At 36.4% G+C, this 22829-nt stretch overlaps 1 protein-coding gene across 9 annotated transcripts in view; it reads left to right on the plus strand.

Annotated features, from left to right (window-relative positions):
* KHDRBS2 (KH RNA binding domain containing, signal transduction associated 2) overlaps nucleotides 1-22829 on the plus strand; it is a 255902-nt gene that overhangs the window by 226720 nt on the left and 6353 nt on the right. The window contains exons 9-12 of one of the 9 annotated variants that reach the window (XM_072142213.1): nucleotides 5995-6081; nucleotides 8022-8079; nucleotides 8820-8879; nucleotides 10715-10816. In XM_072142213.1, the coding sequence (XP_071998314.1) occupies nucleotides 5995-6081; nucleotides 8022-8029 (95 nt within the window). In that variant the 3' untranslated portion in view covers nucleotides 8030-8079; nucleotides 8820-8879; nucleotides 10715-10816. Of the gene's footprint in view, nucleotides 1-5994; nucleotides 7501-8021; nucleotides 8080-8819; nucleotides 8880-10714; nucleotides 10817-22829 lie in introns of all 9 variants that reach the window. The other 8 variants (XM_072142212.1, XM_072142206.1, XM_072142205.1 and 5 more) reach the window with 8 other exon arrangements.

Consider the following 22829-nt stretch of genomic DNA (forward strand, 5'->3'; position numbering starts at 1 on the left):
ACATCCAATTGAAGAAATGTTTATACATGGAAGATTAATGAAACTGAATGTGAATGCCCAGACGAGGATACCCCTTTAAAGTCGTGCAACTAGTTAAAAGAAACCTAATGTTTTTCTTTGTCCTACTTTAAACAATATTATTAGGGTACGATACAAATGTTCATATATCTAAAAAGGTTAGTACACTTTATCCACTGTTCAAAGTTCCCACAGAATAACGGGGCTGTTATCCTAATTGATGAGGGTCAGACAGCAGGGACTTCTAACAATCATTAGGATGATACCACTCATCAATTAGAAAAGGATCTCATTCTCACTAATGGGTGAAGGGTCAGGCTGAGCATCACTCCATTCAGTGCTATGGGATCAGCCAGAGATGGCCGAGCACTGTACTGAACGTCCTTTAGCCACCCTAACAGAACTGAATGGAGTGTCACCCATTATTGATTGTGCGATCCCTGTTTTCCTCATTTCTGGGGGTCCTGTTCTTTTCCTAAATTGGGAAAACCCTTTTAAGCTGTCCTGTTGGCTACTTAATTATTCCAGTCAGATATCTTGATGTAAATAAAGCTCATGAAAGAGTATATCCCCCTCCATTCCTTTCTGGATAGACAGGAAGGTTAGACAAGGATAGTGAGGCTTTGTATTGTATATATTCGTAATATGTTATTTTTTGGGAAAAAAGATTGAAAAGATTTTTTAAAACAGAATAGTCTAAGAACAAGAACCAAAGATTGACAACAAGATATACAGTTTTAGACTCGTTACATGACCTTCATCAGATGCAGATTGCCCATGGAAGAAGGTGTCCACAGAAAGGTGCCTGTTAGGAGGCTGTAGCGTCAGTATAATCACAGCACATCACTCAAGACTGTGGCAGTGCTGCCCTTATACTGATGCTACAGTCTCCTTTACCTAACAGACATCTTTCTTTAGACAGTTACTTTTGTAGGCATGATGGTTATGTAAAGAGAGTGAAATGTTATATTCTGGAATTGCATTCCATGTTCATACCACAAATTGAATCTCAAAAAATTAAAGAAAATTTCCTTACCAAGGAGTGACGTGTACTTTACCCATTATAGGAAATACAGTTTGTTATGCAGAAAACTTGCCCTTATAAAGCTCCCTTTGCAGAAAAAGTTATGGATTTTTAAAGGAGGGAAGCAAAAAATGGAAACACAAACTGAAAAAGGGTATCAGAGGGAATAATTGATATTACAATACTGATAATGTAAAAAGGAAAAACGAAAAGAGATCTCAGAAGTCTTTTTTAAAAAATCTACCATGAAAATCAAGTATGACAAACTGGATACAATTACGCATAGATCCACGCAACATGACTGTGTTTCTAAAATGCACTTTTACAATTATGCCAATGAGTCTGATTATGGTAATGAGTTCCAGAATCACAGGCTGTTACAATGAGCAGAACGTCTCACACAACCGCCTGCTCTCTCCATCCTCCCTCTGCCTGTGTAATTAATATCGGCAGGAAGTGTAGGGTGATGGGAGACCTCCTCTGTTCTTTGCAACAGCCTGTGAATCTACAGCATTGAGTGGTTTTGGAAATACCCACTAAATCCCTTCCGGCTTATTAGAATAATTATAAAAGTTGATTTTAAAAGGAAGTAGGCCATGGATATCAAACATAAAAAGGTTAGTACACTTTATCCACTGTTCAAAGTTCCCACAGAATAACGGGGCTGTTATCCTAATTGATGAGGGTCAGACAGCAGGGACTTCTAACAATCATTAGGATGATACCACTCATCAATTAGAAAAGGATCTCATTCTCACTAATGGGTGAAGGGTCAGGCTGAGCATCACTCCATTCAGTGCTATGGGATCAGCCAGAGATGGCCGAGCACTGTACTGAACGTCCTTTAGCCACCCTAACAGAACTGAATGGAGTGTCACCCATTATTGATTGTGCGATCCCTGTTTTCCTCATTTCTGGGGGTCCTGTTCTTTTCCTAAATTGGGAAAACCCTTTTAAGCTGTCCTGTTGGCTACTTAATTATTCCAGTCAGATATCTTGATGTAAATAAAGCTCATGAAAGAGTATATCCCCCTCCATTCCTTTCTGGATAGACAGGAAGGTTAGACAAGGATAGTGAGGCTTTGTATTGTATATATTCGTAATATGTTATTTTTTGGGAAAAAAGATTGAAAAGATTTTTAAAACAGAATAGTCTAAGAACAAGAACCAAAGATTGACAACAAGATATACAGTTTTAGACTCGTTACATGACCTTCATCAGATGCAGATTGCCCATGGAAGAAGGTGTCCACAGAAAGGTGCCTGTTAGGAGGCTGTAGCGTCAGTATAATCACAGCACATCACTCAAGACTGTGGCAGTGCTGCCCTTATACTGATGCTACAGTCTCCTTTACCTAACAGACATCTTTCTTTAGACAGTTACTTTTGTAGGCATGATGGTTATGTAAAGAGAGTGAAATGTTATATTCTGGAATTGCATTCCATGTTCATACCACAAATTGAATCTCAAAAAATTAAAGAAAATTTCCTTACCAAGGAGTGACGTGTACTTTACCCATTATAGGAAATACAGTTTGTTATGCAGAAAACTTGCCCTTATAAAGCTCCCTTTGCAGAAAAAGTTATGGATTTTTAAAGGAGGGAAGCAAAAAATGGAAACACAAACTGAAAAAGGGTATCAGAGGGAATAATTGATATTACAATACTGATAATGTAAAAAGGAAAAACGAAAAGAGATCTCAGAAGTCTTTTTTAAAAAATCTACCATGAAAATCAAGTATGACAAACTGGATACAATTACGCATAGATCCACGCAACATGACTGTGTTTCTAAAATGCACTTTTACAATTATGCCAATGAGTCTGATTATGGTAATGAGTTCCAGAATCACAGGCTGTTACAATGAGCAGAACGTCTCACACAACCGCCTGCTCTCTCCATCCTCCCTCTGCCTGTGTAATTAATATCGGCAGGAAGTGTAGGGTGATGGGAGACCTCCTCTGTTCTTTGCAACAGCCTGTGAATCTACAGCATTGAGTGGTTTTGGAAATACCCACTAAATCCCTTCCGGCTTATTAGAATAATTATAAAAGTTGATTTTAAAAGGAAGTAGGCCATGGATATCAAACATAAAAAGATGACCACAGTCACAGTGCCTGTTTCTATGAGGGTAGATTTTCTAGCCATGTCTTGGTAAACATCCCCCCATTATTAGTTTATTAGTGTGCCTTATCAGTAAATGAAAGAATAGAAGCCTCATTCCTTAAAAGTATGGAATCATGAGGCCATTAATCTTCATATCAATATGAATGACAGTAAGTAATCTTGTAGATGTCAGATATTCGCTGAATAATGTCACTTCAAATTAGTATTAGTAATGGAAAATAAGGAAAATGAATTCAAATTCCATATGTATACTGAAACTGAAAGAGGTTGTATTAGCTTTACCGGAGCTGTTAAAAGTGTAATTACTTTATATTTATTTAAATATTTTAATATCTTCTTATCTTTTTTTATAAAAATTGCAAAAATATACTCATTTTAACTAGATAACATGTTTTTGAACTATAAGATGAACTCTATAGCAAGAACAAATCTTTTTAAAAAAGTGTCTGCCTGATAGTCCAAAGATCAGACTTACTGTAAGTCCTGGAGATTTGGCAAAATGCTGACAGATCGAGACAGAGCCTCTGCACTGCTCTCTCCCTCTCCCTGCTCTTCCAAACATGAGTATACTGCAGTACCTAGAGTATTGACAGAAGCTTCTGACTGATTTTATGCTTCCTCCATCACTGCAAGGTCCTTACACACTGCCAGGGATGGGGCCAGTTAAGAAGTTGCAGCTGAGACTGAGTATGAAGAAGAGTTTTCTGTGTGTGTATAAATGTGGAAGTGCTGAATGTGCTCATGGATTGAATGACCTGAGTGAGTTAATGTTGCAAGAGGTGTGTGAGTGAATGGTTGTAGCAGAACAATGTGTGAGTGAAATGATGTACTAGAGCAGTGTGAGAGTGTATGAATGTATGAGAGAGAACAGAGCTAGCAGATGTGTGTGTGAATGAATAGATTGAGCAGAGATGTATATGTTGTGTCCACCGGAAATTTTATTTGGTGTCAAATACATTTTCTGGATGTCTAAATTTGGGGTGCGTCTTATAGTCTGAATATAATTATGTTGACTAAATTGAACTTAGACTGTACATTTCAATGTAAGGATATCATAGTATGGGGGCAGATTTACCTATGTATTGGCGTAAATAGCACACAAAATATTTGTCAGTGTAGCCACAAGGATCAGTCAATAACGATACAGGTGACTAGTTTTTAGATGAGTAATTTATGGTTGACTAGAAGGGGAAGAGAGAAAAATATACTGTTCCCATCATGAAAACAGACGTCTGCTTTATTCCTCTGAATACCAAACACAGCATTATCATGGAGCAGATTTACTATTGGGGTTGTAATTTGACCATGATGTAGAATGTGCCACGATTACATTTTGACACAGTTTGGCTGAATTTTGGTGGTTGTCGACGAAATTTAATTTGTGCAAACATCAAAGAGATTGGTTGCTGCTTTGTCAAAAATGGGATTAGCTTAAATGTGCCAACATGCAGTTTGTACTAAAATGTTATCCATAGTAAGCTATGTAGACTAGAGAATTTTAAATTTACACCTAATTTATTATAATTTAATTACTATTTGATTATGTTTAATATTTTTTGTGCTGTTTGAACAATAGTTCTGTTTCCACACCATGCTTTCCTTAGTCTGATGATAGATTTGCTTATTCATGTCACTTGAAAACTATTCTTTATTACATTGAAAAAGGGTAACACTATGTGCTCATGTGGATATACCATCTGCTAACATTATTTTTGTTAAAATTAAGCATGAAAAATAACAGTATGATTTAATTCTAAAAGGTAGGTAGTATTTCTCAGAGTTTCAAAAAAATCTGAAAGTCCTTCAATAATGTGCTTTGTGGGATGTTAAATGGGATGCTTATTTCATGTTTTTTATTTTTAAAAAAAGCTAATTAGGATCATGAAGTGTTAACAAATTGGTCTGAATTTAGTAATATTATCAAAGTAATTGAAGTTTGAAATGTTTATATTAGATTCCAGGGTGCAGCTAGCAAATTTGAGTTTGTGAGAAATCAGACACTGAACAATAAAATCTTCTAATGCATGTGAATTGCAATCTTCAGTAATGCAGAGGCAAACTGCTCTATTGGCTTTGACCAAGTAGCCGGCGAACATTTGTAATAAGACTCTGATCTGACTTATTAAAGTATGAAGAAATGCTTAAGTAGCCTAGCTGAGAAGTAAAAAGAAATGTGAAAAAAATGCATGTGAAGAAAGAAGGGGATTACATATCTCAAAGGAAACATAAATATGCAAAATAAGTTAAAGTAATTCAAAACAGCAAAATTGGAAAGTTTCTCTGTAGGAATAACAATAAGATCTAGAAATAATTTTTAACTCACATTCAGGATATATAATTATAACAGGTTTTCAATATTGTCAACAGTGCTGACAATATGAAATATAAGTGTCATAAGTTGCCCCACATGGATGCTTTTTAATAACTTTTGAATACATTTGCTTATTTATTAAGTAACCATATTTAGATTTTTTTAGGTTTTTGTGTGAGCTTTGATCTGCTGACAAATGAGATGATTGCAGCCATGTTAGTACATGGCAGTGATTGTAAATAAATAATCTCTTGCCCTGATATCAGCCAATGTAAAAGTTGTTAATAACATTAAAAGGAAATAATTGGAGTGCATCCTAGCATCATCGTGAAAAGTTTGGGTTGATCTGTAATTTAGGCCATTTCAATAGCTAACAAATCACTGCAACTTTAGCCTTAATTGCCAAGTGTACATGGTACAAAATAGTTTATAATATCTGATTGCAAACAAATTTTATAAAATTTTAAATAGCTTCAAAAGGGTATATATTTTTTCTATTTCCCTTGGTTTTAGGGCAGGAAGAATGGTCCTCATCACGATCCAGTTTAAAGGCACCAGTACAGAGAACAACTAGAGGAGGTTACAGAGAACATCCATATGGTAGATACTGAAGGTCTTCAGCATTTGTGTCCTTCTTTTAGAGACAATTATTTGCCTTATGGCTCTGCATAAAACAGCAACATGACAAGTAATAGTTCATTTTTATCTTGGGGATTACTGCTTGTGGTTTCCCTATGTACTTCTGTATTTGCAATGTGGTGTAGCATTGGCTTCAATATTTTTTTAAACATGGACTGAAAAAAATGCAGGATCATTTTGTCGAAAACCATGAAATGAAAAAATGTTTTGTTGGTTGATGTTCATTGTGGTGTATTAACTTTTTAAAAGCATGAACGTGTGACAGCATTGGTAAACTCTAGCGTAAAAACACAATATGTCAGGCCTGGAATTTCATTTGTATAGGGATGCTAAACTATTGGTACATGATTTTTGAACATAACATAATTTAAGTGTAGAGAGGATGTTTTAAACTGACTTTTTTAATACGTGTAAGAAACAAAATGTTCAGTATTCAGTTTGTAAATTTAATTTAAAATGCTGTGTTAATGGGGTCGAGAATTAATCAGCTACTGTAATGTATGTAGCTAACTGAATCTGTCAGTGTTTTAATCTGTTTTTGTTTAAAACGATCACATAAGAATAAATGTGTAATCTTCTCTAAATAGGAAATCATAATTTGTCAAATATGTCTGCTAGAATTTGTCAATAAAGCTGACATTTTGTAAGAAACTAAACTTGCAATCACTTGCTTTCTACTGTAGCCTTAAATGCCTGATGTATTTCCTTTTCTAGGGATGCCTAAAATGTTTTACATAAAAAATTGCTAAATGATCCCAAGTTTGTTTTAAGTATCTTGTGTAATAATTTAAAAGTTTTAATAACTCTTGCTTGTTAAAAAAAATTAAACATTAATCTTCTAAACTGTTATTTTATACGCGGTTAGAAAACACTAATGTACAAGATGTTAATGGGAGATAAATGGCTTCTAAACTATTCTCTATAAGCTTCGTCTTACTAAACAAAAACTCTGACTTGTTTGCACCACTAGCATGTCTCTGGTAAGAATGTAATGGAGTTAAAAGAGGTAAGATTACTACTTACCACTATTAGACTGTCCTAATGCCAAGACCTGCAAATTCTGAGTCACCCTAAACATTAAATATATTATTTAACTTGTAATCATTGTCTAGATTTTGGTTGTCACTCCTAGAAGTGTGTTGACTGCATCATCTTAATAACTATTTATCTTTACTACCAATAATCATCAGTGTCACTGCCCAAATGTTGCTTTTTAACTTCAACTTCAAAAACTTTATTTGTAATTTCCAGTGCTAAATATCACGAACCTTGAAAGCAGTTTAATGGGCTGATATTTCTTTTGAGACTATCAGACTTGATGGCTGATGATTATTAAGGAAAAGTGTCGCAGGAGTCAAAGGATGACTAAACGCTAAACAGGTAACACTAATAGTAACTATGTAATTTTCACTATGCGAGTAAATGTTAAATTTTCTCAACTATTAAGTTACCTATAGTTAAAAAAGTAAACCTACAAGAATATAACAAATAGGACTTTAGGCTCTTAAACCAATAATTAAGATTAACTAGTGTTATCAAAATTTTAAATTTCAATGAACTAAACAGAACTAAAATTAACTATAACAGTAATGGAACTCTTGTTAACATCAGCTATTTAACTTAAAATTTTGTGGAAATGAAAACTATGAATTAGGGCCACCAAAATGATTTCTATTCCAGATATTTCTTTTTGTTGACTCTTTAAGTGCTGGCTTTTTGTCACTGTGATTGGTTTACTTTTTTGATGAGAATAAAGTACATTTGTGTTTTATATTGCATAATTGTCGGATAGTATATTGCAGCTGAAGTTGCATGCAAATAATTTACATTTAAGAAAATTGTAAAAAATTAAGTGTAAACAACTGTGTCATGTTTAGTAAATTGCTAATATTCCATTTCAGATGTTTAAGTTAGACATGAGCTGAAGATTTAAAGTACATTGGAAAGATTTAATTCAAGGTAAGTGTGACAACAAAAAACTAAATTCATTTAGTTTTTATCTTCAAACCTGTCTGTGTGAGTTGTAATATTCAGTTAAAGGACATCTATCACCAGGATCAAGGATTGTAAACCAAGCCCAATGACATACTGTTGTATGCTCTCTCTTGCAGGATCTGTGTTCAGCTTCTCATTCCCTGTTTTTTACTAAACTAAATATTTTAAAATTATGCCAATGAGTCTGAGAGTTTTTAATGAAACCTGGAATCCCTCAAGCTCATTTGCATAATTTTTAAAGCCTTTTATTCTTAAAAACAAGGGCATAAGAAGCCTAAAGAAAAGTGGGTCCTTTCAGTGGAGACACACACCAGTATCTAAAAGTGCTTGGTTTACATTCAAGACCATGCAAGATATACCATGGGGAAAACATTTTTTCTGGATGACTTGCGATGTAACCTTGCTATAGACCACAATTCCACATCAATTCGCTATTAAAGCTGTCAGATATCATTCACAAAAATATAGCAACTTCAGTACAATATTAATTGTATTTTGAATATTTTATTATTTTTATTAACCAGCAATTATTTTGATAATGCCCAATGGGATTAAAATTCTCTCCATCCCTGGCAAATGTCTGTATGTCATTTTTGTTGAAGATGAATATTCATATACTGAAAATAATCAAATTTTTTTTAAATCAAAGAACACTTTATTAATGCAAATATCTCAGAGTAAATTACATCTTTACATTTCAATAGTGTTACAAACTGCATCAGAAAGAAATAATGGTAACGTAATCGAACCCCTCCCTCGGACAGGTAAGCCACTTACCCCACTGTTTCTCAAATTTATCCACCCCACCTCTTTTCACATACACCTTCAGCTCCAACCATATGTTGTTATTCAGTAATTTCTTCACTTCCCTCATTCTCGGCGGGGCAGCATCCAACTAGTGCATGGCAATAGATTTGCGCACCTGATATAATACCTTTGCAATCGCCAGCTCTCCCACAAACCCTAACATGCACACGAAAATAATCTATTTAACAAATATGTACATATTATGGACATTTCATCAACGGTTGTTTGATAATTTGGTCTAGACATAAGAATGATATTCCATTTTTCATTGAGTATCGAAATTCTAATGATTTAAAAGTGCCAAATGATATCAAAGGGCCAAAAATGAAATTTCTTTTCTTATTGGGGATTGTAATACCAAACAGATACAAACTAATGTATATCGTAAAGCTACCTCTGGCAATATGATATTAGATGTCACCAGCTGCCATCCATCCCCATCATATAACATTCAATCTTCCCAAAGGGGAGATTACTCGAGCAAGATATATAGGTTCCAACTATGTCTTGTATTCTGCCACTTCCCAACAAATTACCAAACGACTCATAGACAGTGGTTATAATAGACATAATATTACAAGGGTATATAAATCCATTTAGGGTAAATCCCACGCAGATTTACTTAATAATAAAAAGAACAAGAATAAAATCTCTTCACATGTTTCCCTTGTCACTTTGAGGACAGCTTACAGCCGAGACTATAATGATGTCATACATATCATCAAGAAATCATCAAGAAATATATACCGTTTTATCTATGAAAACCAATAGCTCTATTGGTGAAAATTGTGAAAATTCCTGCTGCAAAACTTGCAAATATGTAACTAAGACTTCTAATTTTACATCATTAACCACAAACAAAGTTTACAATATTCATTAATGCATTCACAAATTGTGATCGCATTTATGTGGTTTATTTAATAACATGTATTTATTGTAACTTACAATACATTGGCAGTACAAAAGAAAAGCTAAAAAAAGTACATTTTGCAGAACATATTACAAGCTCCTCCCCTAGTCAAAATTTAGTTACTTCTTGGACTCTGTCGGCAGTATCCAAATACTTTGCACGGGTTCATAAGGGAGACCTCTCACAAATGCCCATCACCCCCATTAAAAGGGTTCACCGTCCACTTGGCAGTGGAGGCTTTACGAAAACCGTAAAGGCTTTACGAAAACCGTAGGGACTTTGTTGCAAACCCGAACCCGTGAGCCCTGTCCATGCTTCCCTTGTCATCTGACAATGTACTATTATGGCTTTGTGCAGCAAGTGGTGAAAACTCAGCTTTGCACTTCTATATGTTGGCTTAGTTTATGCCATAAAATGGGGCAAATTATGCCTTTCTATTTTCCTTGGAAGTCAAAAATCCCTTTTGTTATATTAGAAATACCGATGTCACACTAGGTGTACTAGTGTTATAAACCCTTGATAAATGTGATGCAAGCTCGTAGGTCTATTTTTTTCCCACAAATTCCAAAAGTGTTCCAAAAGAAAGAAACTTTGGCAGTTAATCTCCAATCTGATTGCCACTGCTGTATTGGTGTCTGCTGCTTCACAAGAGATGCCCAGGCTCCTTTTGTGAAGTAGGGGACACCGATGTTTTAGCTCTTTAATGGACAATTTCCATCACTGAAAGGTGGGAGACTTGCCAATACTGAAATCTGGATATTTTATCTTGAAGTTATCAACTTGGTATTTGACTTTTATTTTGTTAAGAGATTCATTTGGACTTTAGACACACTCCTTCCTGAAACATTTAAATATAACATTGTTCTTGTTTTATACCAACAGAATTATCCTTTGTTTCTTACTGTAACATATTTCTAACAGGAATTGCTGAAGGGGTTAATCTATTCTATGCAGTCACTGGACAGATGTTCTAGACATCATTAGGTAGGTCCAATGCTCATAATTTATGTTCTGCATGTCAAAATACACAATTTAGAGAAGATTGCTGTGTTTATTTGGGAAGTCATACCTGCAAAATCGAGAATTAAAATGATCCCAAAAACAAAATCTGACCATTCATTAGGCATCGTTTTCATATTCCCCAACTGAGCATGACTGAGCCCCCTCTTAAAGGGGTTGTCTGGGACATTAAAAGAAATTATATGTGGGTGGGAGGGGGCTGCATAAAAAAATAAACATTTACTTACTTCCACAGCCCCTCCCGATTCCCCCTGCTGCCATCTCTCCATTCCGTGCCCCTGTATGTTTACAGGGGCACAAAATTCCTGCTGAGTTTGGCTTTGGCCGGCCAAGATCACTCGTCCCTTTTCCCATTGCGTATCATGCACTGAGATATGGGGATGGGTGGGCATGGCCGGCCACCACGGTCGTACAGAAGCCGAACTCAGCTGAGCTTCCATTCCCCTTTAAATAAACCAGGTAATGGCCCAGAGAGACAGCAGCACGGGACACCGGGAGGGACAGTGGAGGTAAGTATATGTTTATTTTGTTATGAAGCCCCCTCCCGGCAACATATATATTTTTTTAACTTCTCGGACAACCACTTTAAATGACCTTAAAATTCTTCAGGTAAGGGTTCGCAGGCAAGCTCCTCATTTCCACTGTTCTGTACTGGGACATTGCCTTGAGGTGTAAGTACCATATAGACATTTTCCCTGCAGAAGTCACCAGTAAATAAAACACAGTCACTTTTTTGTGTATAGAATTACGCCTTAGTAAAATGTCTTGGAATAATATGGCATATGACAAATTTCCTATTATAATTCCATAGTGTTATTTCTACCTCAGACATCCCATAATTCAGCTCATAATTTCCACTCATGGTTAATGATGAATGTACACTAAAGTATAATTGTAGTGTGTGCATGGTGAATTATGTAAACTCAAGTTTTTAAATGCAACATAAACAGATAGACAAATCAAAGGAAATATCTGCATGTTTCTATAATCCATTCCTTCAGGAAACACTGTGGAATTATTAGGTATAACAATGTTCTTTGGAAATACAAGGACTGAATATTGTCTGAATATGCCTGCAGTCTACATTATGTTTACAAAGCTACCATCGCCTGCAGACAGCCTTGTAAAAGAAAACTTCACCTTTGCTTCATATATTTCAATTTATAAACTTCTATGAACACAAACCGCTTGCAGATGTTTACATTCACACATTTCTGTTACAATTCATTTTTGTCTGAAGTCATTTTACCTTTTTCCAATGTTATTTTGAAACATCTAAGTCTTGACTATATTTCATGGATGTTTATATTGCTAGAATAAAATTTAAGTATTACAATAAGAGGCAGTTTGAATTAGTTAGACTGTTTTCCAATCATGTGGCATGGGAAGGGGTAGAAAGGAAAAGTAGCATGTGAATAACAAACTTAGTTCATTTTTATACAGTGTATACACCTGTCCCTTATCTCCTTCCCCACCCCACATACATACAAGGCAGCAATGACAACAGATTCCCCTGTTTAATATGACACCAGATTGTTTTTGTAACTTTCATGGTTCAGGAGATATAGGAGTTCCCCCCTACAGCCTGTCAGATGAAGGCAGAATAAAGAAGAAGCTGCAGAAAAAACTTAGCTTACAATTTGCAGAAGGATGATGGAATTACATTGCACATATGTATAACACATTTTGGTAAAAGTTTATTCAGATTAACTACTTATTAAATGAAACTTCAATTGGAAAAATGTCAAAAAAGCATATTCTTTCACATTTGTAGCCATTTATCGGTTAATTTTATTAAGAAAAGAAATAATAAAACTATAATAGCAAGTTAAAGTAAAGTTTTACAAAGATATTGTTTTTTTAAAAAGTTCATAAAAGCTGTAAAAATTGATTGGACATTCAGGCATCAATGACCCTCTGTCATGAGTTAAATGCAACAAATCTTTTTTTCAAATCTCTTTTATTGAATAAGATATATTTGAAACTATAGTATCATTGCATAAACTATTGATTAATGTATCAAAGGATAGGAATGCTTTAAATGCTGCTTTTAGAGCATATAAATATTTGTTATTTGTAATTTCTACAGTACTTCTACATGTGTCCTTTTTCCAGAACTATTTCAATGCTTCCATAGATAGAATGGTCAGCTTCAACCAGTGACATATTATGCACTTACTACTAGCAGTATTACATGAACTAGCTTTTTATCTAATATCCCCCATTCCCCTCAGAGAGATTCCACTAGAGCAGTGGTGGCGAACCTATGGCACTGGTGCCAGAGATGGCACTCGGAGGCATCTCTGCGGGCACACGGGCTGTCTCCCAGGCACAGAGTTTGCTAGACATGGCATCTTCCTGCAGTCTCAGGCAGTCCAAGTAGTGCCCTGCTATTTTAAAGTTTGGGAAAAGCTAATGGTTTTTGGGTCTCATTTTGGGCACTCGATCTCCAAGGGTATCACCTATATAGAGGTGATACCCTTGGTCTGTTGGCTGGATAGGTTTAGGGTCTCGTGGGCTGTGGTCACCACAATAGATTTCTGTACAAGGCTGGGATCTAATTGATCCCATACCACAGGAATCAACGCATGGGTTTAAATGATAATAACCCATAGCGTTCAGGTTTGTATATTCGCAATACTAGCTACCACTATCCTCTTCAACATCTTACCTACTACCTATCACCTGTATTGGTTAGGGTGTTCACCCATTCCCCCTCCCCCCCCCCCCCGATAGGGGACTGACTCTCCAGCCCTACTCCGATATAACTACATAGTTATACATGCGACCTTATATTCAAAGGCCACCTCATCTAGGACACTTGTGCTTTTAAGCTACTATTCTTGTTTTGAGCACCAAGTGTCAGTCTATACTCTACATTCTATACTTTAGTTGAAAAATAAAAGCTAAGTTTTAACTGCCACTTTTTATTGTCAGGATATGGGCTCTTTTGTGCCGTCCCAGGGCGGTTTTTGTATTCACTTTAAAAACAAACCCTGCCTGACAATTGGTCCATTGTTTTTTTTGTTAAATTTGAGGTCCGCCGGAGTACACCTTCTTCCTCCCGGTGATTGTAAGTGCGTGTCTTGCGACACATTTCTAATTGTTAAATCAAGCACGTTGTCCAACGGCCACGCCGCCCGATTTCTGCAGTGCGCAAGCCGGCGCCGATGCGCCAAAATTTGATTGCGTGCACCAAAATCCCAGGGCAATTCGGCGCAAAGCGGTAATCATCAGGAAACCCAACGAAAATGCGATCCGCGGCCCCTTAGTAAATGAGCCCCACGGTGTCAGCCTATGCCTTTGATTGCTTTTTCATGTCCCAATAGTAAAAAAGTTAAAAAAAAAGTTTTTCAATAAAAAATAAAGTAATAAATCAATAAAAATGTCCATAAGCCCCATAACATCTAAAGAGAAATATAACGCTAACAAAAAAGTCTAAATCATAACACAAATCCCACATATATAGTATAGTATCACCGTGTCCGTAACAATCAGTAGAATCAAAGTAAATAATTATTGAGCCTGTGCGATGAATGCCGTAAAAAAAAAAACTCCAAAAATTAGGAATTTTACCTATTGAATCTCAGAAAAAATGCAATAAAAAGTGATCAACAAAACATATGTACTCTAAAATGATGCTGTTGCAAAGCACAACATGTCCCACAAATACAAACCATCAACCAGCTTTGTAGCCAAAAATGTCAACATTTTATGCCACTTGGAAGACGGCGATGAAAAAATGATTGTAAATTTAGTAAAACATAAGAAAAAATATTCATGTATGGTATCCCCGTAATCGTATCGACCCATAGAATAAAGATAATATGATTATTAGGCTTTACACGAAAAAAAAAAAGGAAAAAATCCAGAATTGATGCTTTTCTACTCCTGACCTCAAAAAAAGTTCCTAAATTTTCAACAATAGGGGATACCAACCCCAAAATGGTAACACTGGAAAAAGCATCTTGTCCTGCAAAAAAAAAATGCCATCACATGGCCTCAATAACAAAAAAGCAAAAATTTTATAGCCTACAAAATGGGCCAATGAGGAAACTAAAATCCTGGCAGCTGCAGGTTCCTCCTTCCCTTCTGCGCCTCACGCCCATAAAACAAGTCACGCCCACATATGGGGGGTCTCTGTACTTGGGAGAAATTGCATAACAAATTGTTTGGTGGGTTTTCTCTTTTTATCTTTTGGAAAAGAGAAAATGTTAGGGCTAAATGAACATTTGATTCAATTACTATGAAAAACTCAAGGGGTTAACAATCTTTCTAAAAGCTGTTTCTGATAGTTTGAGGGGTGCAGATTTGAAAATGAGTTGGTTCTATAGGGGGTTTTAATGCTAAATATTTAAAATTTCATTCACCTCACTTAAAAGTGGTAGTTTTTACACCCATATACATTGCACCAGCTCAAGGTGAGCTGGTGCCGGAGCATAGTTTTATTAGTAGGATAAAGCCCCTATCAACGATTTATAAGTTATATTAACTTATATCTCGGCGCACCGCACTAGGGCACGGCGCGGCCGTGTGCACGCTGGATTCTGAAGTGCTGGAGAGCCGTTGACGTCACCGAGCTCTCCGGCACACGCGCGCCTGCGCAATTTCACGGGGAAACAGGCCGTGCTAAGTTGCGCAGGTATAGACAGTTATAAAGATAGATATAGTTTATACAGTTTTTTGGCATCACATTCCCATGTTTATGCTGTAGATGAGCTGCCTAGCATCATTCACAATGTAACATATAGCATTGTCCTAAGTGCATGTGATTTTTTTGTAGTCCTCAGATTTTATCTTTCAGACCTCTTTCCCATGAAACCAGAGACATACAGTGTAACCTACAGCTTAGTGTCTCTCCCCACAACTCCATTTACTGAGCATTCATAATCTGCAATACATAAATAATTGGTTAACAATATAAAAAATATTACATAAAAGTCAATATCTCATGGTCCTAGTTATTAAATGTCACATCTGAATCCTTAGGTGCTACCATAACAGTTTCTGACCTGGACAACATAACCATATTGTTAAGTGTAGATTCTGTAACACATTTGGACAGCTAATATTATATTACAAAAAGTAGAGTTCTCTATTCCGTCATACAAAATCCTACACCTGAAGCATTATCAGTTAAACTCCACTTGTCTCTGTTTTTAACTAGGAGACTGCATATAGGGGAACCTATTGGGTCTCTGTCAGTTTCTGAGGCCATATAGAATGTTTAGCGTACAAGACCTGTGTCACACATTGTCAGTGTGGTACTACATGACATCCAGTGCTGTCACTACTGGCAGATGGCATGGATGCCTTTTTATGCCGCTCCGACTCAACAGCCTCTAGTCACATTAATTTTAAATTAGCATCAACGTATAATTGTAAATCTGAGCAAGGGACTAGCACTACTAATGTAAATATACTAACCATCAAAGCATACAGAAAACGATCAATTATAAATACACAAAGAAAAAAAAGGAAGTATGATATGAGACCCAAAAGTAAAAAGTAAACACATGTTATTTGTACCACAGTACACCACAACACAGAAATATTAAAAACATTTTAAAGTGTGGACTACACACAAATGTAAACCAACAGGGAGACCTGGCATATGATAAAGCTGGTCAACCTCAATGTATAATTGGGCAATCTGTGGAAATGTGGTCTAGATCTTTCTCTCCAAAGCTCCATTGCGAAAACACAGAAGCTGTTGTTGTCTGGTGGAGTTTTCTGATAAATAGATTATATGCTTTGAAGAAAAAGGGACTTGTTTTGCTGGACATAAAGTAGTATACTTATGCTTATTAAGTAACCATTACTTATCCTATGAAAACAGAATAGCAAGAAACTTAAAATCTATAAATTAAGAGGTAGCGTTGGATATAAATGGACAGAAATATTAATACTGTCCAATACTGTGAATTTATATTTAAAGTATACTGGAATTATCAAAATGGTTGATACAGAAGAATAAATATATTACATCTTTAGCATGAGTAGGTTAGGTTTACACCTACTTGATGTATGTCTTAAAATACACAAAAATTTCACCCTGTTCTTAGTGCACAATGTTTTATCATATGTTTTGCCCCTTCTTTCTAAACAACACCCCTTCATAGAAAAGCTGCACCCAAGTGTGCTTAAATGTACCGTATCTGGTTGCGATCTAATCGAGTGGCGCACTCAGACACATAAGGGAAATAACAGGATTTTATTGAATAAAAAGTCTTAACATCACAATGCGTTTCAGGGAAGAGTACCCCTTTCTCAAGTGTAAAAAGACTGATGTCAAGGGATTAGATTATGTGAACCAAGTACATATAGTTACATTTACTCTACTCCAGGGATGCACACCCACGGAGCCGGTACCAGAAGCATGGGGTGCCAGTCTCTAGTACCCCCGATCGGAGTTTCCTTTCACACAAGACCGTGGCGTGCAAGGGTCCCATGCGCCAAATCAGACCCCCCCCCCGCGCGGCCCTTACTGGGGGGATCCGAACCTCCGATGTCATCCCCGGGGTCTGCCAGTGCCCCGGGGATATGCAGCTTCTTCCGGGAGCCAGGTCCTGCCTCCTGGCATGACCCAGCTGTGACACACTGAGCATGCGCAGCATGCTTAGTGTGTCACATAATACAGTGCAATATATCTGTATTACACTGTATTATGTGAAGAAGAGCTTGAACGTTCAAGCTAACATGTTAAAGTAAAAAAAATGTTAAAAACACTTCATATATACATTTATTAATAAAAATAATTAATTAATTAAAGTTAAAGTCCCCTAAACACAAACATTCCCTATACATATCTAATAAAGAAATATAACACAAAACCACCAGAAAAACCGCGTCCGTAACAATCTGTACAATAATTCAGTAACATTACTGGACCTGCTCGGTGAACGGCGTAAAAAGAAAACACGAAAAACTCGCCAAAAATGTACATTTTTCCTAAAATCTCTTCACAAAAATGTTCTAAAAAGTGATCAAAAACAGTTATGTATGCCAATATGGTATCACTGAAAAGAACAACTCAACACGCAAAAAATAAGCCCTAAAGCAGCTCTGTCAACCAAAAAATATTAGCGTTATATCTCCGTAAAGATGGCGATGCAAAAACAAATGAGATTTCCTCTATATTAGTTTTTTTCCAGTAAAATTGTAAAAATAAATGAAAAACTATATAAATGAGGTATCACCGTAATCGTAGTGATCTGTAGAATAAAGATATTATAATATTTTTAGTGTACGGTGTACAACCCCCAAAAAGTACAAAAAGAAAGGAAACCAAAATTGACAATTTTCTTTTCACCCATACATTCAAGAGTTAATAAAATCTCATCAATAAGCTAATGACCCATTAAAATGAAATATTTGTAAAGTGCATCTCATGTCGCAAAAAATAAGCCCTTATATGTCCAAATTGCCAAAAAAGTAAAGATTGTATAGCCAATAAAAAATGACAATGCATAATCTGCTCTGAATGGCGCAGCTTCCTTTCGATGCCCTGGCTTGTGCACATACAGCAGGTTACCACCACATATGGGGTATTATTATACGTGGGAGGGATTGGGTATCAAATTTTCTGGAGCGTTTTGGTATTTTATCCACTGAGAATTTGTACATTTTTTGAAAAACACATTAATTTAGCCCAAAAACAGGTACTTTCAAATTTGTATCCGATTTTGTTTTAACCCCTGTAAAACAATTAAAGGGTTAACAAACTTCATAAAAGTTGTTTTACATATGGTGAGGGGTGTAATTTCTATAATGGAGTAATTTATGGGGTTTTACTTTTATTTAGGCCTCTCAAAGTGATTTGAAACCTGAGCATGTCCCTCAATAGCAGGATTTTGCGTTTTTTATGAAAATGTGAAAAATTGCACTTAACATTCAAAGGCCCATAACATCCGACAAAAATAAGAGTATGCATAAAAAACCATGTCCACATAAAGTAGACATTTGGTGAATGTTAGTTATTAAGTTTTTTTGCTGTTATGACTATGTGCGGAAAAAGTAGAACATTTTGAAGTTTGAAAATCTAGAATTTTTCCAAATTTTAACCAAATATCTGATTTTCTCATATATAAATGCAAAACATACCACCAAAATTTTTCAACTAACATGAAGTACGATGTGTCATGAGAAAACAATTTTAAAATGACTTGGATATGTTTCAAAGCGTTTCAAAGTTATAACCATTTATAGTGACACAGGGCAGATTTGAAAAAATGGGCCGTGTCAGGAAGGTGAAAAGTGGCTTCGGTGTTAAGGGGTTAAAAATTACACATAAAAAGACATACAGTTGAAAAGCTATTTCATTAATTTGGTTCAGTTATGATTCCTATTGTAGAAATTGAAAATTTGTGGAATATTGTTGTGATGTTTCCACTACAATTTTATCCTGCAATCAGGGGTGAACTAAGTCTCTCTGTTTACTTCATATTTTCCCCCTGCTCAATCACCCACCTTTATATTTGCATCCCTCCTCACAGGATAGGAAATGGACAAATTCATTTCTATGGGCTCATATACGACTGTGATTTCCTTGGAAAGTAAATAGAATGTATATGTAAATATAAAGCACTGAGAAAGTAATGTCTTCTTACTGGTTGAGCTTACATATTTTCCATATTAAGATCCTTTTTCCTCAACAATGATGATATACTGTAATTTCATCAGTTGCTTAAAGCTCAAAGTTTATATAATCTAGCAACACGACAATAAGCTAAAGCATATCCACAAAATTTCAGTAGTTATGGAAGATGTGGAAGCCACTGCTGCTATTACCTTAACAGTATCTAATGCAAACATTCTCCACATCATAGATTATTGTTAGCTTTTTTATATTTGCATATTTCTTATTTTAGAACAAATACTTATTCAACTTTTAGTTATACATTTGCAAATTCATTTCACAATTCTAACATTACAATAAAAAACCTACTTGCCTTAATTGTGTTTTTTATAGTGTCATGGACATATATTGACTGTATATCGTCTCTTGATCCATACACACACACACACACACACACACTCTGCACTGCAGTTTTCCTAGGAAATGTTCTGATGGTCTTTTTAATTACACATAGAAAAATAATTAACTTACATAGGTGTCAGCTGTGTCAATAAATCCCATGCTGATTTTTATTATCTTAATATATCTTCAGCAGACGTAATTCCAGGCACCTTCTAATCTGTTTACCATTTCACAGCTTGCAGGCCTGACTTACATCTATCAACCAAATAATGAGTAAAATTTACCTAGACGGATATCTAAATAGACAGATGTTTAAAATTGAGAAAACAAGTTCTTAATTCCCTTACTATAAATATCAGGGCTGTTTTCAGACTCACACTATTCCTTAGGCATACTAAGATGCAGGGCAGCTCATGAGGAGAGTAAAGCTGCAAACAGATAAGATTTTTATCTGGGGGAGGGGGAAGCACAGGAGATCTGACAGTATGTGTTAAAGGTGAGATATACACTCACCGGCCACTTTATTAGGTACACCTGTCGAACTGCTTGTTAACACTTAATTTCTAATCCACCAATCACATGGCAGCAACTCAGTGCATTTAGGCATGTAGACATGGTCAAGATAATCTCCTGCAGTTCAAACCGTGCATCAGTATGGGAAGAAAGGTTATTTGAGTGCCTTTGAACGTGGCATGGTTGTTGGTGCCAGAAGGGCTGGTCTGAGTATTTCAGAAACTGCTGATCTACTGGGATTTTCATGCACAACCATCTCTAGGGTTTACAGAGAATGGTCCGAAAAAGAAAAAACATCCAGTGAGCGGCAGTTCTGTGGGCGGAAAAGCCTTGTTAATGCCAGAGGTCAGAGGAGAATGGGTAGACTGGTTCGAGCTGATAAAGGCAACAGGGACTCAAATCGCCACCCGTTACAACCAAGGTAGGCAGAAGAGCATCTCTGAACGCACAGTACGTCGAACTTTGAGGCAGATGGGCTACAGCAGCAGAAGACCACACCGTGTGCCACTCCTTTCAGCTAAGATCAAGAAACTGAGGCTACAATTTGCACAAGCTCATCGAAATTGGACAGTAGAAGATTGGAAAAACGTTGCCTGGTCTGATGAGTCTCGATTTCTACTGCGACATTCGGATGGTAGGGTCAGAATTTGGCGTCAACAACATGAAAGCATGGATCCATCCTGCCTTGTATCAACGGTTCAGGCTTGTGGTGGTGGTGTCATGGTGTGGGGAATATTTTCTTGGCACTCTTTGGGCCCCTTGGTACCAATTGAGCATCGTTGCAACACCACAGCCTACCTGAGTATTGTTGCTGACCATGTCCATCCCTTTATGACCACAATGTACCCAACATCTGATGGCTACTTTCAGCAGGATAATGCGCCATGTCATAAAGCTGGAATCATCTCAGACTGGTTTCTTGAACATGACAATGAGTTCACTGTACTCAAATGGCCTCCACAGTCACCAGATCTCAATCCAATAGGGCATCTTTGGGATGTGGTGGAACGTGAGATTCTCATCATGGATGTGCAGCTGACAAATCTGCGGCAACTGTGTGATGCCATCATGTCAATATGGACCAAAATCTCTGAGGAATGCTTCCAGCACCTTGTTGAATCTATGCCACGAAGAATTGAGGCAGTTCTGAAGGCAAAAGGGCGTCCAACCCGTTACTAGCATGGTGTACCTTATAAAGTGGCCGGTGAGTGTAGAAGAGCTGTGTATGTTATGCCTGTAATAGTAGAGCTGAGAATGTAATGTGTAATATGCATCTCATTGATTTCATCATTTCTAATCTGTCTCAACTCTCTTTCTATGTGTCAGATACTAGTGAATGTTCAGAAGCTAAATTAAATTGTACATAAACCTGTACCCTGATAATGTAACTACATTGTCATCACACAGAACTAAAGGGGTCATAATCAGACAGATTTACCAAGCTGTCTGGAAGTCAGAATATTTCTTGTTGCCCATGGCAACCGTTCACAGCTCAGCTTTCATTTTACCAGTTCCCATGAATATTTTAAAGGGGAACTGTGATTGGTTGCCATAGGCAACTAGAAATATTCAGACTTTCAGACAGCTTGGTAAATCTGTCTGATTATGACCCGTTTAGTTCTGTGTGATGACATCTGTCAGATGTGTAGAAGGGGTTTTTCTGGAGAGCAGAGGAGTTACTGTCTCATGGCACCTAGCTAAATTGGTGCATGTGCCAGTGGCGTACAATGGTGCACACTGTAGATCAGAATTAGGGCGCAATGTATGATCACTTGATTTATTCAGAAATAATGTAATCTACATTTTTCAACATTTTATGAATGTTTTGTCACCATACCACTAGAACAGTGTTTTACAAAATTATCAAGTAATTTCAACATATCAATATACTGTATATATTTCAACAATAACAACATATAACCTTTATTTAGCAAAAACTGTGATGATCATATTTAGAAACAGCAATGACTTTACCACAGAAGATTATATTTTCTATGTATATTTTCTGAAGTATAGAGGCCTTTGCTGTGAAGGACTTTAGCATATCTTCAGCTACAGGACATCAATAGTCCGTCACACTGCTCTAGTGTGATTTTGGTCCACAATTCTTTCAGTCGGTCCCACAGTTCTTTGACTGTTGTAGGTTACTTGGTCATAACTTGATCACCAAGGTTTTCTATTGTGCTTAGATCAGGAATCTGCGCTGGCCATTTCATTGTTGCAATGTTTTCTTTTTCAAGGAACTGCTTTACCCTTGTTGTTATGTGACAGGGGGCAATGTCCTGCATGAAAATTGCTGGTTGATTAAGTGAAGAATGCAAGGAAGGAACCATGTGTTGTTCAAGAAGGTTCTGATATACACTTGCATTCTCTCTGCCATGTAGCTATATTAGAGGTCCAACTCCTGTTCTAGAAAACATCCCTCAAACCATGACACTTTCTCTTCCGCCTTTCAATGACTCCTTTACATATTTTGGGTTTAGT

The sequence above is a fragment of the Engystomops pustulosus genome, chromosome 3 (assembly GCF_040894005.1).
Source record: "Engystomops pustulosus chromosome 3, aEngPut4.maternal, whole genome shotgun sequence".
In the NCBI taxonomy this organism is placed as follows: domain Eukaryota; kingdom Metazoa; phylum Chordata; class Amphibia; order Anura; family Leptodactylidae; genus Engystomops; species Engystomops pustulosus.